Genomic DNA, 18,770 nt, shown 5'->3' with positions numbered 1-18,770 from the left:
GAACCCAAGAACCCTAAAAAGTAGGACCAGGGAAGTCGGTAGGCGGGTGGAAGGTCTGGTGGACAAGCGCCGCCAAGCGGGTGTGATGACGTTGCGGCCTTGGTTTTAATCGCGGTGAATATAAGCAGCGGGAAGTGAGTGGCGGGGGAAGATGAAAACAAAAGGCAGTTGGGGAATGAAGAGAGTGAATGAGAGTGAAGAGAGCAGTAGGTGAGAAGGAATTATGCCATTGAGGAGGCAAATGGGTTGGCATGCGCCGTGGGTCTGGCTGGAGAGGCGCGTAGGGACGATGCTGCAGGCCATCACCAACCCACAGGGCCGGGGACTGGGCTACACTCAGGAGGGAGTATTAGTTATGCTTACCCACGCAGTCTACGGAGTACTCCGTTCTAGCGGTCGACTATTGGCAGCTGGTGGGACAACCCGAGGGGCTAGGTGACGCAAATAATCATCGATTAGTTTAAAGGAGTAACTCCGTATCCGTAGTTAGTTAGTCCGTAGTAGTCAGTAACTAGTGCATGATCATCATTACCGCGGATATATGCCTGCCTACTCCGTAGTGATTTGTGTGAGACCCAAGCTGAATCCGCCACTCTGCTCAGATGGCGAGAATATGAAATATCTGCCGGAATGGCCCGCAGCAGGAACCAGCAAGGAAAAAAAAAAAAAAAAAAGAAGCGGCTGCGTCATGCTGGACCCTCGGTGGGTGGGATCATCAGTGGAGGGCATCCTGTCTTGGTCCCAAATTTAGCAGTGCGTGTCTTAGCCAAGTTTAACTACTCCGGCTGTCGGTTTGTCATTGCGAGAGCTGGCCCTTTGTTTCTACTCCGCACTCAATACTCTTCTGAGCCAAGTACGCTAGCACTCCTCTTCTTCGGTTGTTCGGCTGGTAGACACGCCATTTCTATGGAAGATTTGATCTCCCCTGCCCACGCCGTCCACACCGTTTTCCGTCCCCTCTTCTTCGCCACCCCTCGACCAGGACTCACCACGCACCATGCACCACTCACTACGGAGTACTCTCGACGAACCAAGTTTTCCCGCTTGTGTGATCTAATGCATGGCCAGAGCGGGTCAGCGCGGCCAAGGACAGTTGTTCCTTCCCTCTTTATTCTGCCGGGACGCGCAACGCCTGCGCCGGAACGGACTGCCACATTGGCCGAGACGCGCCCACCGCCGGCCCCTGGGCGGTCCAAGCTACGGGTTGATTCCAGGGCTACCCGCTATCCTGGTTGGCCCTCGCTGGCAGGCAGGAGGCAGGCAGGCAGGCAGATCAGGCTCGGTGGCCAGCTGCAGGCGATCATCCCCGTGCCTGTCGCGCTGGATACCTGCCGCTGGTCGCCTCGGGTTCAGGCGCGAAAACCCGACTCACGAACACGCACGAACATGCTTATTAGCTCTCGGGCTTTTCCTCGCACTCCTGCGTTAGACCCCTCCGCCACCCCAGCCACAAATTGGCACTCAAGCCTAACCGATGCTCCTAGGCTGCTAGCTGCTAGCTGCTCTTGGGGTGAGATCTTGGCCCGCCTGATCAAAGGCCGGCCGGCACTCACGTCCGGGTGCTTCCCCCTCTCCCCTTCTGATCTTCTGATCTGCCGAAGATGGGCCGGGTGATTCAAGATCGGCTACATTGCTTTCATTCCCCAGGAGAACCCTGCCCCCATTCTTGCCACGGAGCATGCAGGTATTTGTAGCTGAAGCTCCCGACGTACCGTACGGACTACTGCGCGCAAGATGAACTAACTACAGTTAATAGGGGGTCAGGGTGTCATCGCCGTAACCCCAAACTACAATACCGAGCGCACGTAAACACTGTGGCGCCGGATAAACCCGGTTCCAGTTAGGCGTCCGACAACAAATGCCTGCCTTTGTTGACGGGCTTTTACTAGTTATCATTTCTATGATTTATTATGGATTAATTAACTCCGGCGAGCAGGGTCGGGGTCTTCCGGCAGGATTTACAGAGCATCTTCGACTGTGTCTTTGCTTTGGTCATGGGATTCTTGCCCGCCCTTGAGGGCCCGAGGCCTTGGCACATGGCATGGCGCGGGGGTAAAGTCACGCAAACGTGGGTGTCACATTATGGGGTCCCGCGGGTCATCCCTTGCGGAGGGGACTAATAATAATTCACCCCCACCACCCCCCCACTTCATTCCTGCACACATCTTTTCCGGCTCACGTCCATATAAACTTATAGTTTGCATGCAGTCCACGTCGCAAATAAGCAACGTCTGCCTCTGCCTACCAGATCACACACAACTAATCTGCTAATTAAGTAGGGTTCCACCAGGAACCACCTCCACTAGAAACAAAAACAGAAAGATATGCTCATCATTCCAACTAGTCTAGTTCTTGATGCGGTAGGTAATTCAGAACATAATTTGATCGGACCTCTCTGCTTAATCTAGATATGGAGCCAGGATCACGTATAAAGTTACTCTTGACATGTCACTGTAGACTTTGACCTCTCTAGCGAGCGTTTAAGAAGAGATAAGCACAGCGTGCTAATGCATATTTGTCATCTTCATCTGATCCTTAGTGTATTCGAGCGAGTAGTAGCACTCTACTCGAAGCTCCTTTGACGCTTAGTAGTGCCAGAGTTGAAGCTCGCCCCCTGTGTGCATTACTAGTATTGTCCACAGTGGCACTCATTTTCTATACTAAGACGCGAGGGTTTGAGCTCTGAGCTTTTCTTCTCCCTGAAGCATTTCCCAGGTCGCTTTTGATGGCCGTCATCATTTCCAATCTGACCTGCTCAGCCCTTGGTCCTTTCCCCACCAGTCGTTTTTGACACCCGTCAGAATCCCATTCTCGATCTTGCCCTCGCCTCTCCCTGAGCAGCTGCTAAGCCGGTTGAAACTAAGGCAACGGTTAGACAGGGAGAGGGTTAGACAGACGTCGAGGGTGAGGCGAGGCCAAGATCAAGAATGGGATTTCTGACGGGTGGTCAAAAACGACTGGTGGGGAAACGACCAAGGGCTGAGCAGGTCAGATTGGAAATGTTGACGGCCATCAAAAGCGACCTGGGAAATGCTTCAGGGAGAAGAGAGGTCCAGGGGCAGAAAAGTTGGGGGAAAAACGAGGGAAGGTTGATCCGGGCAGGGGAGCCAGTATTTATATCCATAATTCTTTAAAAAGCGAACGTAGCCAACGGGTTATAGACAGAACTAATGCCTATAATTTGGTACAGTGCCAGTAGGAGCTTGTTCATGGGATGGCATGTTGTCTCAGAGTAGGTTGCCCTTGAAGATGAATGTAGCTGCTTTGATAACTGACTTTAGCGACGTATCTCGCAGTCTCTGGAATGGTTCACTAGGCTCCTAACTTATGCCGTGCTAGCTTTGTATGAATGATTGCAAACAGAACTCAAGCCTGCATACAAAGCACCAAAAATCCGCACCATGGTTGTCTGCCCGTCCCTCGTGATACCAATATGTCCCAGGGGCTATCTAACATGAGAATGTCTCGATCGGCCATCAATCTACTAACAAACACGTGAATGATTATGAAAAAAATATTCCATAGACACTCTTGCCAAGCCTAGTGCAAGCTTGGTAGACTGTACTAGATTATACTGGCCCCAGGCAGGAATCTGGGTCGCCAGCCAGATTCCTGCATCTGTAACACAGCTGAACGGGACTCAGTAAATAGTTGTGAATGCTGCAAACTAGACGTCGATCGCGGCCTGTATGGTGGCCCAGCGGGCTGTTCCGTATTGTACGTAAGTGCGAAACACGCATGGGTAGTGAATTGGTACTAACTGGATGCCAGGTCACTGCGAAAGAGACGCTGCGGCTGTATCTGATCTATCATGTTCAATGGTCATTGTATTCACCATTGGTTGGTCGAGCCATTATATGTGTTCCTTCATAGACCATTTTCACTGGCAGCTTCTTAATATCTAGCTAGTTACCCGGCATCAGCAGCTCAAATCTGCATGCTGGGGCTGATATATCGAGAGTGGCGAGGTTGTGCGATGAAGGTCCGAATCAAAACATGGGTTGACCATAAGATGATAATCCTGGTGGAGTATGTCAACGAATGAGTACATTAACATGGCCGGCTTCCACAACCTTGTCCTACTGAGCAAGCCCCACCAGTGCGCTGTGTCGACGAGTCAACACAGCGTGAATCCGCAGCTTATAGAGAAGTACGCGCAAGAATAGATTGACCAGTACAGATAATATTGTGAGTGCATGAGAAAAGCTATCGTGAAATCGTAATGGCGGTCCCAAAACAAACTCCACGAAGCATATATGGGCAGATTAACAACCAAGCACAGTATCTGGGGCTTGTATCCGAGAAATTATAACTCAAATCCAGGTATTCCTCTTCACTCTTCCATCAAATGATATGCCTGAGCCGGATCAATGAATGCCATGTCATTATGGCTGGGTATCATAGCATCAATATCTCCCTCCGTCCTTTCCGAAAAAGCGTCATGCATCAACAAGTCAGAGTCCAGTCCAGTCCGCTGCTCCGTGGAGGGAAGTTCGTTTGTCGCACCCGGATCAAAAGAAAAGGCCTGATCAAATTCAAGACCGTAGATACCGAGCGAGTTCCCTCCAGGGCCGGTTTGGTCGGACAACAGGGCACGCTGCATGAATAGACCTTGTACCTGGTCTTCGGAGCAGCCATGCTTGGCAGTCATATGCCCCCACAGGTCGTAGTCGCGGTGGAATCGGTGTTCGCATGACTCGTAGAAGCAAGCAATATGGCGACCTGTTTCTTCTGCATAGCCCTGACCCGTGAGAGCTGCCAATGTCGAGATCTGGTGGTGGTTGCTTGGCTTGTTGGTCAGTCCAAGTCGCTCGCGTCGCTCTGCCTTGGAGTTTTTGAATCCCATATGCGCTGTGCGAACATGTTCTTCAAGTACGAGCTTAGTGCCATATCGCTTTCCGCAGCCACAACCATCCCATCCGGCGACCTTTTTCGAGGTGGAAAGGTCTGTTTCACCACACACGAACCGCTTTTCGCCTTCATGGAAGGTGCGAATATGAACAGTCAGATTGCCCTTTTTGGTAAAGCTGCGGTCGCAGCTATCAAAGGTACACTTAAAGACTTTCCTCTCTTCAAGGCTGACATCGCCGTGTGCGACTTCAAGATGGCGACGTAGTTCACGAGATGTGGAACAGATAATAGGGCATTTCGGACATTTTGGAGGATGTGCGGTCCGGATATGAGCTTGTAGCAGAGCGTAGGTAGGGAATACGAAAGATTGATCGGAGTGGTTTTCGGTGGTATCCATGTTTGAGGATTGCTGCTGAAATCGTTCGGCGCATTCTGTGCAGCTGAACCGCTTTTCGGTGTGTACTCGGCTCTCGTGGGATCGAAGATTGCCAGCGGTATCGAATGCCATTTGGCACTCCTCTCCAGTATTTTCATCGACATGGGTGCAAGGGTATGGTTTTTGATGCAGATGGACCGTTATGATGTGCTTTTGGAGGGTAGAATGCTTCCGAAAGGTCTGGTCGCAAGGCGGGTACTCGGTGCAGCGGAACTTATCTCGACCATCATGCGCAGCAAGGTGACGACGAAGACGTGATCCGGTCACAAAGCTCTTCCCACAGTCTGGGCGATCGCAGACATAGTCACGGACTCCGGTATGGGCACTTTTCACATGATGTTGGAGATGGGAGGCACGCAGGAAGGTTTTGTCGCAACCTTCATGTGTACACTTGAAGACTCGCTCATTTTTGTGCGACCGAATATGTTCATGCAGTCGAGCAGGGCGATTGAAGGCTTTGAAACATCCTTCAAACGGGCAGAGATGAGTTTTCAGCTCTGACGGGTATCGTGTGGAGGTGGTAGAGACTGGTGTCGCAGGAGTCTCATTTATATCATCGCTCACAAGGCTGGGGGTCTCAGATGCCGAGTATGCGGCGTCAGAATGCGCTTCCCCGTAGATTAGGTCTATTGGGAATTGTCAGTAACCTGACGGGTCTTATCGTAGCTTCATAGGGCGGTATCGCCCCTTACCATCGTGATCCAGAAGGGGCTGATGCCGTCGTTTAGATGGCGAAACCTCTTCTATGGAGGCCTTTCGCTTCGTGGCCATGACTGAATGTCCCTCAAGGCGACAGAGACATTCGCCATCGATATGGGGATGGATGATGTCGCAGTGTCGGTGTGAAATAAAATTATTTTGCCGCAGCAAGAAGGCGGTGACCCCAAGAACGGACTAGTGTGGTGGAAGATTTTCCGCCTCTTTGCATCGCGAATCATCACTTTTGGTCCTGCGCTCAGGGTTTCTCTCTCATTGATCCCCTCGGACTCCACTCATTGCCATCCAACATGTCTGACTACGGCGGCGACCACGAGGCCGAGGAAAAGTAAGCATTTTTGCCATTCGGAGCTATTGAGGCGGCGCGAAAGATCCTTGCAGCTATGGGTCGCCCCGGAGTCCTTGACAGCTCTGAAAGAAGGAAGGGCAATTGCTGACTTGAATTCCTATGTAGCTACGACTTCGAGCCTCAAGAGGAGGTCTTCGACGAGAATGAGCCCGAGGATTTCATTGATCATGAGGGTCTCGAGGGCGAGGATGGTATCGAAGGCGATTCATACGAGCCAGCCGTCAATGGCGAGAATGTGGTTGTTTCGGGCGATCCCAATGCTGGCTATTCAGGCAAAGTGATGGAACAGTCGCGCGAAAAGAAGGTGCCGAACGACCAGCGCACGACTACCCCATACTTGACCAAGTACGAGCGCGCGCGTGTCCTCGGCACTCGGGCTCTGCAGATCAGGTGCGTTTGCTTGCAACATTGGCGAATGCCATGCGAACACTACGGCTTTTGCGGATTACCCCTAACTAATGATTCTGCAATGCAGCATGAACGCTCCAGTACTCGTCGATCTCGAGGGTGAAACCGACCCCCTGCAGATTGCCATGAAGGAGTTGAACCAGAAGAAGATCCCGTTGATCGTGCGCCGGTATCTGCCTGATGGATGGTAAGGATTTCTGGATTGTTGGCGAAAAGGAACCTGCAACTAATGCTTCATAGGTACGAGGATTGGTCTTGCGAGGAGCTGCTTTAGACTGATACCAGCTTCCTTTCTGGGACTTTGAGGATTCTTCTTGCTTTTGGGTGGGTTCAGCATAGCGTTCGGAGTTTGGGAGTCTAGAAACCGTGGCTCAAAAAGAAAACTCAGGCGTAATCGCCATTGACATGGGCACGAAATGTACATGAGATCTAGAAAGACCAAAAAAAGCAATGACGGTTTCTATATTACTTACGATGACAGTAGAGCTTGACTATCAGAGGGACGGCGAAAGATAGTCCACAAAGCAAATCAAATCAGGTAGAATAGCAGCTCAGTGCGCTGAACAAGCCAACTTCTATAAGCCTGGTGTAGATCGTACGATAAGCACTTTATGTACACAGGCCGGCCATTCCCCTGCCACGTGAGCCGTGCGTTTATCTTCGGGGAGGAACTTTCCGAGCCCGAAGTCCCACTTTTCCCTTGGTTCATCCCCTACGGAGTACTTGTGAATTGGGGTATGGCACTAAGAATCATGATGATTCAACCTCCAGGGACCGCACAGATCGGCTCTTGGCCCCCTCTCGCCTCGGGAATCGGCACACCTCCCAAGGATCATCATTGGTTACGCCCTCTACTCGACATCCCACCCCATGCCAGTGAGGCCAAGCAAGATGGCTTTGCCGCCTGCTACCCCATGGTCGAGGCAGGTGGATGCCGGTGGGCCACACTTCTTGCCTAAAGCTGCTTCTTTTCGGGGCCTTCCGCCCTCCAACCTGCATTTTACCAAGGGGCCCCGCTTGTCTGCGACTCGGGGTTGGTCCAGAATTTATAATCCTTCCTAAGGATTTCCTTTTCTATGATTCACTAATCTTTTCTTTCCTGCCCCTTTCGTGCATCCTTACTTTGTACCCTCTGTTTTGGAGGGACTCTCACTCCGAGCAACAACCAGTGTCTGTTCCAATACGAGCGTCGAAAGTGGAAAGATGGGTTCGACTAATGTGGAAATAGAGCAAAAGGTCATCGCGGACACTCCGATTACCAACGACGAGGAAAATGCGAACTCTTCTGGGATCAGTTCTCCTGCTGAAAAGGAACTTGAGGAGCAAACATTCGACACGGGTTTCTCCGCATGGATGCAGGTCTTGGGCTCATTCTTCCTCTTCTTCAACTCATGGTATGTGGTTCTAAAATGACAGAAGCATAGAAATCAAAACGCAGACGCTAACAGATGACTAAATAGGGGCGTGATCAACACTTGGGGTGCATACCAAACCTACTACGAGCAAAATCTGCTAGCCAGCACTTCGTCATCCACCATCGCATGGATTGGATCTCTGCAGTCGTTTCTTCTGATGATGATCGGTGTCATTACGGGTCCTCTTTTCGATGCAGGCTATTTTCGCGGGCTGATCTGCTTCGCCAATTTCATGTTGCCCTTCGGCCTGATGATGACCAGCATTTCGACCAAGTACTGGCACCTGATTCTTGCGCAAGGTATCTGCGTGGGCCTGGCGGCTGGATGTCTCTTCGTCCCCTCAGTTGCCCTTCTGCCGCAGTACTTCCGTCGGAAGAGAGGTCTCGCTAACGGTCTCGCTGCCAGCGGTAGCAGCATTGGTGGTGTGGTCTATCCCATCATGTTCAACCAGCTGCAGAAGAAGGTTGGTTTTCCCTGGGCTACTCGTGCACTTGGATTCCTCTGCTTCGGAACTATCCTTATTTCGTTGAGTATCATGCGTATCCGGTTTGCGCCAAAGGAGAAGCGCAAGCTTTACCAGTTCTCTGCCTTCAAGGACCCCGCATACTGCCTTTTTACTGCAGCTATGTTCCTGGGCTTCCTGGGCTTCTACAACTTCCTCTTCTACGTACAGTCCTACGCTATCGATACGGGGGTTGTGGATCATAACCTGGGCTTCTACCTGGTGTCCATGCTGAATGCAGCCTCAACCTTCGGCCGTATTGGGCCGAACTTCCTCGCCGACCATCTCGGCCCGCTCAATATGCTCACTCCCGCTGTGACCATCACCTCCATTTTAGCCTTTGCATGGATTGGGGTTCACACAGTTGCCGGTCTCATTATTCTCGCTGTTCTATACGGCTTCTTCTCCGGCGGCTTCGTTTCCCTGCCTCCAGTGGTGATGGCTAGTATGACGCCCGATGTCCGGGACCTCGGAACTCGCCTTGGCATGGTCTTTGCTGCTACCTCCCTCGGTGTCTTGATTGGTACTCCAATTGGTGGTGCGATCTTGGCCGACACGAACAGGTATCTTGGTGTCCAATTGTTCACCGCTTGCTGCCTGATAGCATCTGCGTGTCTCATGGCTACGTTGAGATTTGTGCGATCCGGCCCCAGACTTATGTACAAGGCCTGAGTGATTTTATTAGATCCTTTGGTGAAAAATTGGTGAGGGTGTGTGTTGGATAATAACTAGGGTGCAGCCCATCAAGTGTCAAGGCCTCAACCAAGCTTCTTATCATAGACTATAGAGGAGTTGGTGTTGTGAGGATCCGCTGCCTCGTCTGCAAGCACAGCACCTCACTACCTTCTGCCTCTCGGGGAATCATAATTGGTGTCTCTCTTGTCTTTCCGAGTCCACAGTCCGACTCGGAGAAAGGGGTTTAATCGTGGGCGTTGATTAGGACTTGCATATACCGTCGGAGCTTTTGGCGTCCAACAAGATTCCTGTACTTGAGACCCCGTCAAGGACGACTATCCAGACGCGGGCATCGTCATTGGTCAACGCTTGGAGACTACTTTATATTGTAGTGTCTTATTAATGACAAAAATATGATATACTATCACTCCTTGAAAGTGGTGTATAAGTGACGCGCCATTTGTATGCGAGCTCCGGAACACCATGTACAAGCCCCTATACAAAGTCCATGAAAAATCCCTTTTCTTTTAGATACCCGTAGATCCATTGCATTCCCGCCTTGCCATTGGGGATTATGAGACGTCCTCCGGGTTCACAAGGAAGTCTTCACCCTTATCGCGCACGTGTTCAAGTTTCTTGTCCCGGCTACAGGGTTTGCGCATGTCGAATGCATCTTCTCCGGATTCTGAAACGCCTGTCGGATCATCGCTGTAGTAATTCATCACTCGTCTGAAGACAGAATACCTGCATGGACATGTTAGCTTGCGCGATCCTTCCATGAATTCCCTCGCCCTCCTTCCCACTTACCCCATGCCCTTATACATATCCACCGCTACCTTGTTCCCTGCGCGGACATATAGATCTACAAACCAAGCGTCATTGATATCCGATCCCTGTTCCAGCTGCTCTGTCAACCGACGGGCGTAGCCGAGTCTGCGCCAGGCTGGCGCAACGGTCAACACGGTGATATGTCCGTGCCACGGGGTATAGTGCTCGGATTGTTTCATGGAAGGATGCTGTTCTTCGAGTTTACCCATAACTGCAAGCCGTCAGTTCCAAACTTCCCTCACGCTCCATACAAAGGGTCACGGGAGATCCATACTATAGCCCACAACGCCAGCATCGCGGTCCTTCACCGTGCTGAAGAGCGACGGCCACTTGGTCAGGTAATTCAGATAGAAGCCCAGGTCATAGTTCTCGGTCAAAGGGTCCAGATTGGTCAAGTTCAGGTCCAGCAGGTCCAATGGGGACATCCGAGTAATGGCGCTCATCTTGTTGCGGCGGCGAGCTTCTTGCTGGCTGGGAAGAATGTGGGGTTGAGCGTTGAAGACGCCTTTTTTGCCAGGCGGTGACGGCGGGTTTTGGTTATCATTCAGGGACTCAACTTGGTCCCTGACGACGCACGGCCAGCTTGCGGTGCTGTCCTTGATTCCGGTCTCTAAATTGCTGTCTTTCTTTCCACCTGGACGGAATCTCTCGTTCATTGCTCAGGCCATGTCGCGATAGATGCCACCAAGCACCGTCATTCTTGGGCTTCAAACAATCGCTCGAACTGGTAGACCGTCAACACTACATGCCAATGCGTGTCGATGGTGTCCTCCTTTCAGTTGACGCTTCTTTCACCTTGATTTTCCTCTTCATTCTCCCCGGTCTCTGAATTATCTCTATTTTCCCTCAGAGCCCGAGTGCTCCTGTCCATGCGATGCCGGTCCCCCCACCATCTCCCCTGAAACTCTCTCACCGCCGCCCTTCAGATATGGACGACTCATTGATCTCCCCCGGCGCAGGAGAAGTCAATGTGTTCGCTCCCCAGAGTCCTCTTTCGCCTCGAACTCCGCGGCTATCCGCCCCGCCATCTCCCGTCACACCCCGCCGCAATACAAACGCCATGAACGGTTCTCACCGAGAGTCTATGGATTTCTCCGCCGAAACAGGCGGGGGTGGTCTGGGAAACCTTGCCGATGAACTGGCAGATGCGTGGGAACAGGAGGAGGAAGGATATGGCTATGCGTCGGGGCAAGAGACCGGCCCCGTGGGGTCCCAGCAGATGGACCACAGTGATGAAGAGGATGGGTACATGCAGTCCATTCGCGATATGCGCGCTCCATCTCCATCAGTGGACTCACCAGACCGCAGGAACCGACTCCGCGCCGCACAGCTTCGACAGCACCGGAGGCAGGAATCCCACTACGATGGATCAGACTATGGCAATGACTCGGATCTTGACGAGGCGACGGAGATCTCCCCCGCATTAGAGAGCCAGATGGCTGATATCGAGAGCCTGGCCCGGCGGGGCATTGAGAACAATGGCAGTGAGAGCGATCATGTCATTCAGCGGACGGTTGAGGCTCTCCGGGACCTGGGTGCACAGAGCGGCATCGAGAACAGTGCTATGCGGTAAGTACCTTGTTACCCATGCATCATGCTCAACAGAGAACTAAATCTTGATAGACTGATCACCGCCCACTCCTCCATCACATCTCACCTTACCCACCAAACCCGTACTCTCCAATCTCTGATCCACCCTCTCCTCTTCTCTCCATTCCCCCTTCTCTCCGAAGACGCCATCGACTCCCTCATGCCCCTCATCGATGAAGGCCTCCTGCCCAGCCTCCCATACCCATTTCCCGAACAGACCCGCCGGGGCTCCCGACCCTCCACCCCCTCACAACAAAATACTCAGCACCCTCTTGTATCTCTGCAAGCTCTTGTCTCACAAACGGCCGACATCACCGCCTCCCTCCGCAGCTTGGGTGACACCCTCTATGAGTCCCGTCAGCTAACATCCACAGCATCTCGACGCCTGCGGTCTGCGCGCGAACTCGTCGCGGACCTACGTCGCGAGGAAGAAAGCCGCGAGGAGGGCTCGCGGTGGATTGAGCGTGGTGACTGGGATCGCCGGCTGAAGGATCGCGAGGCGGGCCAGGAGTGCAGAGATGTCGTCAGCGGCTTTGAGGCTGTATGCGGCGAGTGGCGCGAGAAGCTGTTCGGGGCTGGCGCCGAAGTGGCTGCTGCGTAGCCAACCTGCCATGACACTGTCCCCTTTGCGTTTGAACTCGGGAAGGAAATCTCTACTCCTTCCAAGGTGCACCTAGACTGCCATGAGCTTTCTTGGGTCTTTTCTTGTCAGATATCCACTTGATTCCATTATTCCTTTGCTTGTGTTGATCTCCGCCCTTCATACAGTCCTATCCCGCCCTGGAGGGGTGTCCATATATTCCCCTATGTTGCTGCTGAGATCGATATACCATACAGTATATACAGCTAGACGTAGCTTGAAGGCTATTTTATACCACTCTCTTGCTTCGATAGGTTCTGGTCTGTTCTTCGTTGTGTTTGTGTCGATGGAGGGTTCGTTTAATCTTGCCAGGTGGATATCTTAACGACACACTACACTAGCCCCAACATTATCACTTCGGAAGCAAACACCCTATTCCGCTAGAAATATGGCCTTCTCGCCCGAAACACCCTCCGCAGCATATCACATCCCACTTGACTTCTCCGATGCCTGGGTGAAGCTCTGGTTCCAGATACCCAGAATATCGGCATGATTATTACCAAATAACATCTTCGCTCGCACACCTACAGGAACCATGCCCAGTTGCAACAGTGTGGTCGCAATGACAAGACATATGCTATGCTGTTTCCAGAACGGGAAGAAGAGACTCGTTTGGACCGGCGGGTTGGGAGATTCCCGCACAGGGAGAGCCACTATCCACCTCGGAGGCAATATCTGCCACCACAGATTCACTGATATTATCCCAGATCTTGCTAGAAAGTTTTTCCACATACTTGAAGTTCGGTTACGATGCTGCAGTACGCCCGCCATGCACGCCTCGCATTCCAACCAACAGCAGATGCACCACCCCAGATAAAGCAACCAAGTTGCCGGTGCTACCAGAGACGGAGGTCACCTTAAAAAGCTGGCAGCGCCGGCATCTGGCTATCAATCAGCGCATGTGCCGCCCTTGTTAAAGCCAGTGGAAAGACTTGCTTCCGCGGACCCCATCCACTGAGGGTTCGGACAGGTCAGAGCCATGTCCACGACATGCTCCTGTAATTCACCCATAGGGCACCACATGCGCCGCCTTGTATGAAGGCGAGGAGGTGGTACTTGGTCTTAAGGTGTGGTGTGTACTGGTTTCAGTGTCGACAGATACGACCATGCCGGTCGTGTCTTCACTCACAACCGCGGGGTACTTGACGAAGAGCAGAGAAGTGTCTTGCAAGATGTGGTTAGCTAGGTTTATGGCGCAGGCGTGCGCTTTGATGAGGAGTTGTGTTAATGCGAGGTCTGTTTCGTACGGAGTTGCGTAGACAGATAGAGAGGGACGTTGGCTTGTCTTGCTAGGCTGTGTGGTTTGGGGCACGGTCGGTGGTTGAAAGGCGACATGAGTAGATATGCATCGTCCTGAACTTGATGTTCTTGATGTCCTGCGGTTGTACGCATATCCCTTTGGTCGGTTCTGGGGATATACGGGCTTTATAGATGCTCATATCCAACGTATTCGAATGCTGCGTTGTCCTGGGCATTCGGACTGGTTCACCTCCGTGTATGAAGAGGGCCTCTCTACCTAAGACGTTATCTAACTATTGAACGGCTGCCGTGGGGCTTTTGAAGTTATCTCTCATTTTCATATCATTTTCTCCGGTCGATCGCACTGAACGATGTGATCTATCGTGGCGTCCTGTCTCTGATCTGAAGGCCCACTTCATGATTATTGCAACCAAATGAATGGAATGAAGCGAGAGCTATGTTCAGCCTGAATCCGCCAAGTCTGTTCCCTAACATAGGGCCGCTAAACACCGTCGACACATCAGTCTACAGAATATGCTGAAGCTACAGGACAACCTGACAGAAACCAAACTTATTGAATCGTCTAGAGATGATCCTATTCACTGATATCCCACTCCAATTGGGACTAGAAGTACTAGAGCAAGCATGATATTGGCATCACGGATGATGAATATAGTAACCCATCCGGAGAAAAACGAGGAAATGCGGGAATTAAACACATGGAACACGCGTGAAGGCACACATCAATAAAAAAACGATGGACCAGGAGGCCACCCAGTGGAGAGAGGCAAGGAGGCCTGGCCGATGATACAGGGTCATTGCAAGATGGGTCATGAAAAAGAAACATGCGCCGGATACGAAAAAGCTTCCGTGTCACTTTTTGGTTCGCTCCCTAAAGGTGTAGGTGAAAAGAAGAAAACATAGTGATCACTCGTGCACCAGCTTAAGACTGCTGCTGCTTCCAACGGGGCACCCATTTACCGCCGCTGCTGGGCTTGGGCTCCTCAGACTTGGCGGCGGGGGGAGCATCGGGCGTAGACGAGGACGGGTCGCGGAGGTGGCGGGGGACGAAGCGGTCGGTAGGGCCATTCTCACGGGCAGGCTCACGAGTAAATTCACGAACAGGCTCACGAGTAAACTCACGGGCAGGCTCACGGGTAGGCTCACGGGCAAACTCACGGGCAGGCTCACGGGTAGGCTCACGGGCAAACTCACGGGCAGGCTCACGGGTAGGCTCACGGATAGGCGCACGGGCAGGCGGGGCGGAGCCAGAGGCAGCGCCGCGCAGATGAGGAGGCACGTATCCACCCTTGCGGGGAGCGGGCTCTTCCCGAGCGGGCTCGGGGGCTGCACCGCCAGAGACCTCCTTGGCAGCCAGACGGTCTCTCCAGCCACCACCACCAGCAGTAGCAGCAACAGGGCGGGAAGCGAGATTGAGACGGGGTGCGGTACGCTCGGAGGTGGCTGCAGGGGTAGGCTCGGCAGCGAAGCCACCACCAGTCTTGCGGGACGCACGGCGGGCTTCTGCCTCTTCCTCGCGCTGCTTCTGCTTGATAGCCATCTCGTCGAGTTTGCTATAAAAATCATGTTAGCTTGGACGGAATATAAGACGGGATGTTGATGAAGATGAACTAACGCTCGCTCCTCCTCGCGCTTGGCCTTCTCCTCGGCCATAGCACGACGACGCTCCTCCTCGCGGGCAACACGCTCCTCTTCCTCGCGAGCGGCACGCTCTTCCTCCTCCTTGAGGCGGCGCTCCTCCTCCTCGCGCTCCTGCTTCTCGCGGCGGCGGCGCTCCTGGACTTCCTTGACACGCTGCTTCTTCTTGGCCTCGAATTCTCGCTCGGCGGCCTTGCGGCGCTTCTCGAATTCCTCGTGGCGCTTCTCGGACAGCTCCTTGCGGAAGCTGGAAAACTGGGGCACGAGACGGCCTAGACGGTGCTTCAGGGCGACGGCCTCGGTGTGCTTTTGCTTGGCCTCCTGAAGGGTCTCGGCCTTTTGGGCCTCGTAGAGCTCCAGGTCGTGCTTCCTCTGAGCCTCGTAGTCGGCGGGGACGTGCTTAATCTCCTCGCGACGGAAGGCACGCTCCAAGTGGTCAATACGCTTGGCAGTGGTGCGCACACGGTCGTTGAGCTCGTTCTTCTCCTTCTCAAGATGAGCCAGCTTGATAGCACGTAGACGGTTGGCATCCAACTCCTCAGTATCAAACTCGCTCATGTCGAGACCCTTGACACCGGTCTTAAGCTCCTCCAGCTGCTTCTTGAGCTCCTCAGCGCGGATGCGGTCCTGCTCATCCTTGACGCGCTTGAGTTCACGCTCACGCTGCTCATCAGCAAGACGCTGCTTCTCAGCCTCCTGGAGTTGCTGGGTACGGATGCGCTTGCGAGTCTCCTCCTCGCGCTGCTTGCGGTTGAGAGCATCAGTGGCAGCCTCCTTCTTCTTGTCGATGATGACGCGACGAGCGAGGGTCTCCTCGTGCTCCTGGGCAGCGCCGGCCAGAGCGCGGGCCTGAGCGGTCTGCTTGGCCTGGAGGCGAGCCTCGTTGTACGAGGGATCCACATACATGCAAGTAACGTGGAGAGTCTTGGCCAAGCGGGCAACCTGGAAACGAGCAATCTCAGCAGGAGTGTGCTGAAGACGCTGGACGGAGCCAAACTCGCTTTCAGCGGAGCCAGCAGCGCTACCGGCGTGCATGGCCTTGGACGAAGAGAAGACATCCGAGTCGAAGGTCAGGACACCAGAAATGTGGTCCACGCGGATGGCAAGATCACCCTTCTTGCAACCGTTCATGATGAACTTCTCGATCATGGCAGGGGTGATCTGGAAAGGATCGGGGAACTGGGCAAGCTCGTACACGAACTTGAGCTCAACGGACTCGTAGACCTGAGACAGCTGCTGGAACAGGCGGGTCAGGATAACCTGCTGCAGAGGCACAACGTACTTCTCCATCTCGGGGTCGGCACCGATCTTCTCCAGGATGGGGGTGATCTTCTTGCAGATAGAGAGCGGGTGGAAGTCGACCTCAAGGATGTTGTACAGATCACGGATCTCAGGGCGAACACGCTTGAGCAGACCCTTGTTAAGGGCATCCCGGAACAGAACCTGGCGGGAAGGAGGTTGAGCCATACCCAGCAGGTTGGTGAGGCGGGTGTTCTTGTTCTTGCGGGCCTCATCAACGTCGACCAGAGCGCCACGGGAACGGGTGGTGCTGATGACGGGGATGGACAGAGCGGAAAGGAGGACGAATGAAGCGGCCTTGGTCATATCGGCCTCGGTAACAGAGGGATTCTCCTTCTTGGTGCTCTGACCGGTAGCCAGAGCGACGGTGGAGAGACGAAGCAGGTTGTAGTACCGGTTCCAGGCGGCAGCGTGGAAGAGGTAGTTCTCGCTGACGAGGAAGATGCGAGCCAGCTTCTCGTAGTAGTTAGCCATCATGACGTTCTTGGCCGGGCGCTTGCTCAGGTTCAGTAGAGTGTGGATGTCCTCAATGCTACGGAAGGCTTCCTGCCACAATTCCAATTCAACGGCAACATTCAGCTGCTGGAAACGGGTGTCCAAGTGGCGCTGCAGGGTATCCGGGTCGCTCAGGTTGATAGCATGCATCTGGGTGGAGTACTTGGCGGCATTCTGGACGTGGTTGCGCAGCAGCTCGCAAAGACGGCGGAACTCAGTCTTGCGCGTGTACTTGAGGCAGAACTGGAAGGCCTGCAGGGCGGTGGCCTGGTACATGATCTCGAGACGGGCGTTGTTCTTCAGGATCTCGAGGACGGTACGGTAGGTCTCCCACAGGAACTTGAGCCAGGGAGTGACGACGGCGCGGTCAGTGCGATCACGAGATTGCTCGCCCGAGACGGTAGCCAACAGGATGGTCTCGGGAGTCTCGATGGCTTCCAGGTCGTCAACGTTGGTGGAGGAGGGGGCGGCAGATTCAAGGGAGGACTGAATCTCGTCGGCCTTGGCCTGGGCCTCAGTGACCTTCTGTTCGGCGAGCTCGATAAACTTCTTGAGAACGACCTCGATGGTGCCGACATTTGTGTTCTGCGCGATGTTCTTGTACTGGTACAGGCCATCCTTGGCAGCCTTTCCTTTGCGCAGGTCGACACACAACTCAACGAAGAGGAGCATGACCGGCTCGAGCGAAGCAATCGGGCTGCTGCGAGTACGCTTGGAGGTGACATGTTCGTGGAGGACGGTCAGAGCGGCGGGGGCCTGACCGACAGCGATAAGTTCCTGAGCCCTCTGTAAATAGGGCCGTAGACGTCAGTAACCAAGTCCTCCGAGTTTCTTCTTCGCCCTGAGATTGGGTGGTGATGATCGTGACGCACCTTGAGGACATTCTCAGGCTTGATGTGTGGTGGTGGCGGCATGTTGGGCAACGCAGCCCTTTGGGCGATAGATTTTCGGGGGGTATTCGAAAAGTCGAAGAGGGGAAACAAGTGCAGACGTCTCACACACGGGCAGTGGTCAAAGACCAGAGTTGAAAATGCTGCCACGCGAAGTCCCTTGACCTAGAGGGGGAGAAGTGCCTGTTGTGTGGGTGCCAACGAAAATTGCCCGAGTGTTCCACTTCGGGCTAAGCGATGGGTCAACCACGTGACTATTGCCTGAGGCAGTTCAACTCGCGAACAATTTCACGGTGGTGTACAGTATGAAAAGGAGAAAAGAAAATACAGGCTTACCGTGCAAACTACAGTATGAAGGTACCATGTTGTAAGTATTGCCAGGTCCGAGACTGGCTATGTAGTTTACTTTCTAAATGGATCTGGAAATATAACTCTTCTTCTGAGGTCGGCCAATTCGCACCGGGGGGCTCATGCTTTTGGATGGGTCAGTTTTGCGCGGGTCACCTTGGTACCTCGGGGCGGGCTTGAGCTATTGTCGCACTATTGACGAGTCGCGCGTATAATGCAATACGGAGTACGGGGGGTCCTTCCAGTACACCCATCATACTGTACCACCCCCATGGTACAGTACATTGAATAAAAGGGGAGAGCAACCCACAGACCCCCGTATGCCCCGTACCTCCTCCCATTCCTCCGTACAATACCCCCCGTACCACCCCCCAAAACCGCTCGGACAAACCAGCCAAACTGCCCAGCCAGCCAGCCAGCCAGCCAAAC

The 18,770-nt window shown here is 53.4% G+C and overlaps 7 protein-coding genes across 7 annotated transcripts; 4 read left to right on the top strand and 3 right to left on the bottom strand.

Moving 5' to 3' along the window:
• Positions 1–906: 906 nt before the first annotated feature.
• On the top strand, positions 907–1,809 carry N7482_008127 (uncharacterized protein; the record flags this gene model as incomplete). The annotated part of the gene is made up of 2 exons (XM_056690251.1): positions 907–1,510; positions 1,757–1,809. The coding sequence occupies 2 exons, from the start codon at positions 907–909 to the stop codon at positions 1,807–1,809; spliced, it is 657 nt and encodes a 218-aa protein (XP_056540016.1).
• A 2,524-nt stretch (positions 1,810–4,333) lies between these two features.
• Positions 4,334–6,058, bottom strand: N7482_008126 (C2H2-type zinc finger protein; the record flags this gene model as incomplete). The annotated part of the gene is made up of 2 exons (XM_056690250.1): positions 4,334–5,913; positions 5,980–6,058. 2 exons carry the CDS (start codon positions 6,056–6,058, stop codon positions 4,334–4,336), a joined length of 1,659 nt encoding a protein of 552 aa, XP_056540015.1.
• Positions 6,059–6,294: 236 nt separating this feature from the next.
• Positions 6,295–7,035, top strand: N7482_008125 (DNA-directed RNA polymerase core subunit RPO26; the record flags this gene model as incomplete). Its single annotated transcript, XM_056690249.1, has 4 exons — positions 6,295–6,332; positions 6,459–6,743; positions 6,829–6,948; positions 7,002–7,035. 4 exons carry the CDS (start codon positions 6,295–6,297, stop codon positions 7,033–7,035), a joined length of 477 nt encoding a protein of 158 aa, XP_056540014.1.
• A 929-nt stretch (positions 7,036–7,964) lies between these two features.
• N7482_008124 (MCT family MFS transporter) lies at positions 7,965–9,350 on the top strand (the record flags this gene model as incomplete). The annotated part of the gene is made up of 2 exons (XM_056690248.1): positions 7,965–8,155; positions 8,222–9,350. The coding sequence occupies 2 exons, from the start codon at positions 7,965–7,967 to the stop codon at positions 9,348–9,350; spliced, it is 1,320 nt and encodes a 439-aa protein (XP_056540013.1).
• A 575-nt stretch (positions 9,351–9,925) lies between these two features.
• Positions 9,926–10,837, bottom strand: N7482_008123 (peptide alpha-N-acetyltransferase complex B subunit NAT3; the record flags this gene model as incomplete). The annotated part of the gene is made up of 3 exons (XM_056690247.1): positions 9,926–10,097; positions 10,161–10,392; positions 10,456–10,837. The coding sequence occupies 3 exons, from the start codon at positions 10,835–10,837 to the stop codon at positions 9,926–9,928; spliced, it is 786 nt and encodes a 261-aa protein (XP_056540012.1).
• Positions 10,838–11,109: 272 nt separating this feature from the next.
• On the top strand, positions 11,110–12,372 carry N7482_008122 (uncharacterized protein; the record flags this gene model as incomplete). The annotated part of the gene is made up of 2 exons (XM_056690246.1): positions 11,110–11,750; positions 11,805–12,372. 2 exons carry the CDS (start codon positions 11,110–11,112, stop codon positions 12,370–12,372), a joined length of 1,209 nt encoding a protein of 402 aa, XP_056540011.1.
• A 2,221-nt stretch (positions 12,373–14,593) lies between these two features.
• On the bottom strand, positions 14,594–18,017 carry tif32 (putative eukaryotic translation initiation factor 3 subunit EifCa; the record flags this gene model as incomplete). Its single annotated transcript, XM_056690245.1, has 3 exons — positions 14,594–15,224; positions 15,287–17,889; positions 17,976–18,017. 3 exons carry the CDS (start codon positions 18,015–18,017, stop codon positions 14,594–14,596), a joined length of 3,276 nt encoding a protein of 1,091 aa, XP_056540010.1.
• Between the last annotated feature and the right edge of the window lie 753 nt (positions 18,018–18,770).

This window comes from Penicillium canariense (assembly GCF_028826845.1).
Source record: "Penicillium canariense strain IBT 26290 chromosome Unknown utg000006l_segment0_segment0, whole genome shotgun sequence".
Taxonomy (NCBI): Eukaryota; Fungi; Ascomycota; class Eurotiomycetes; order Eurotiales; family Aspergillaceae; genus Penicillium; species Penicillium canariense.
This window is presented reverse-complemented; position numbering and strand designations above follow the sequence as displayed.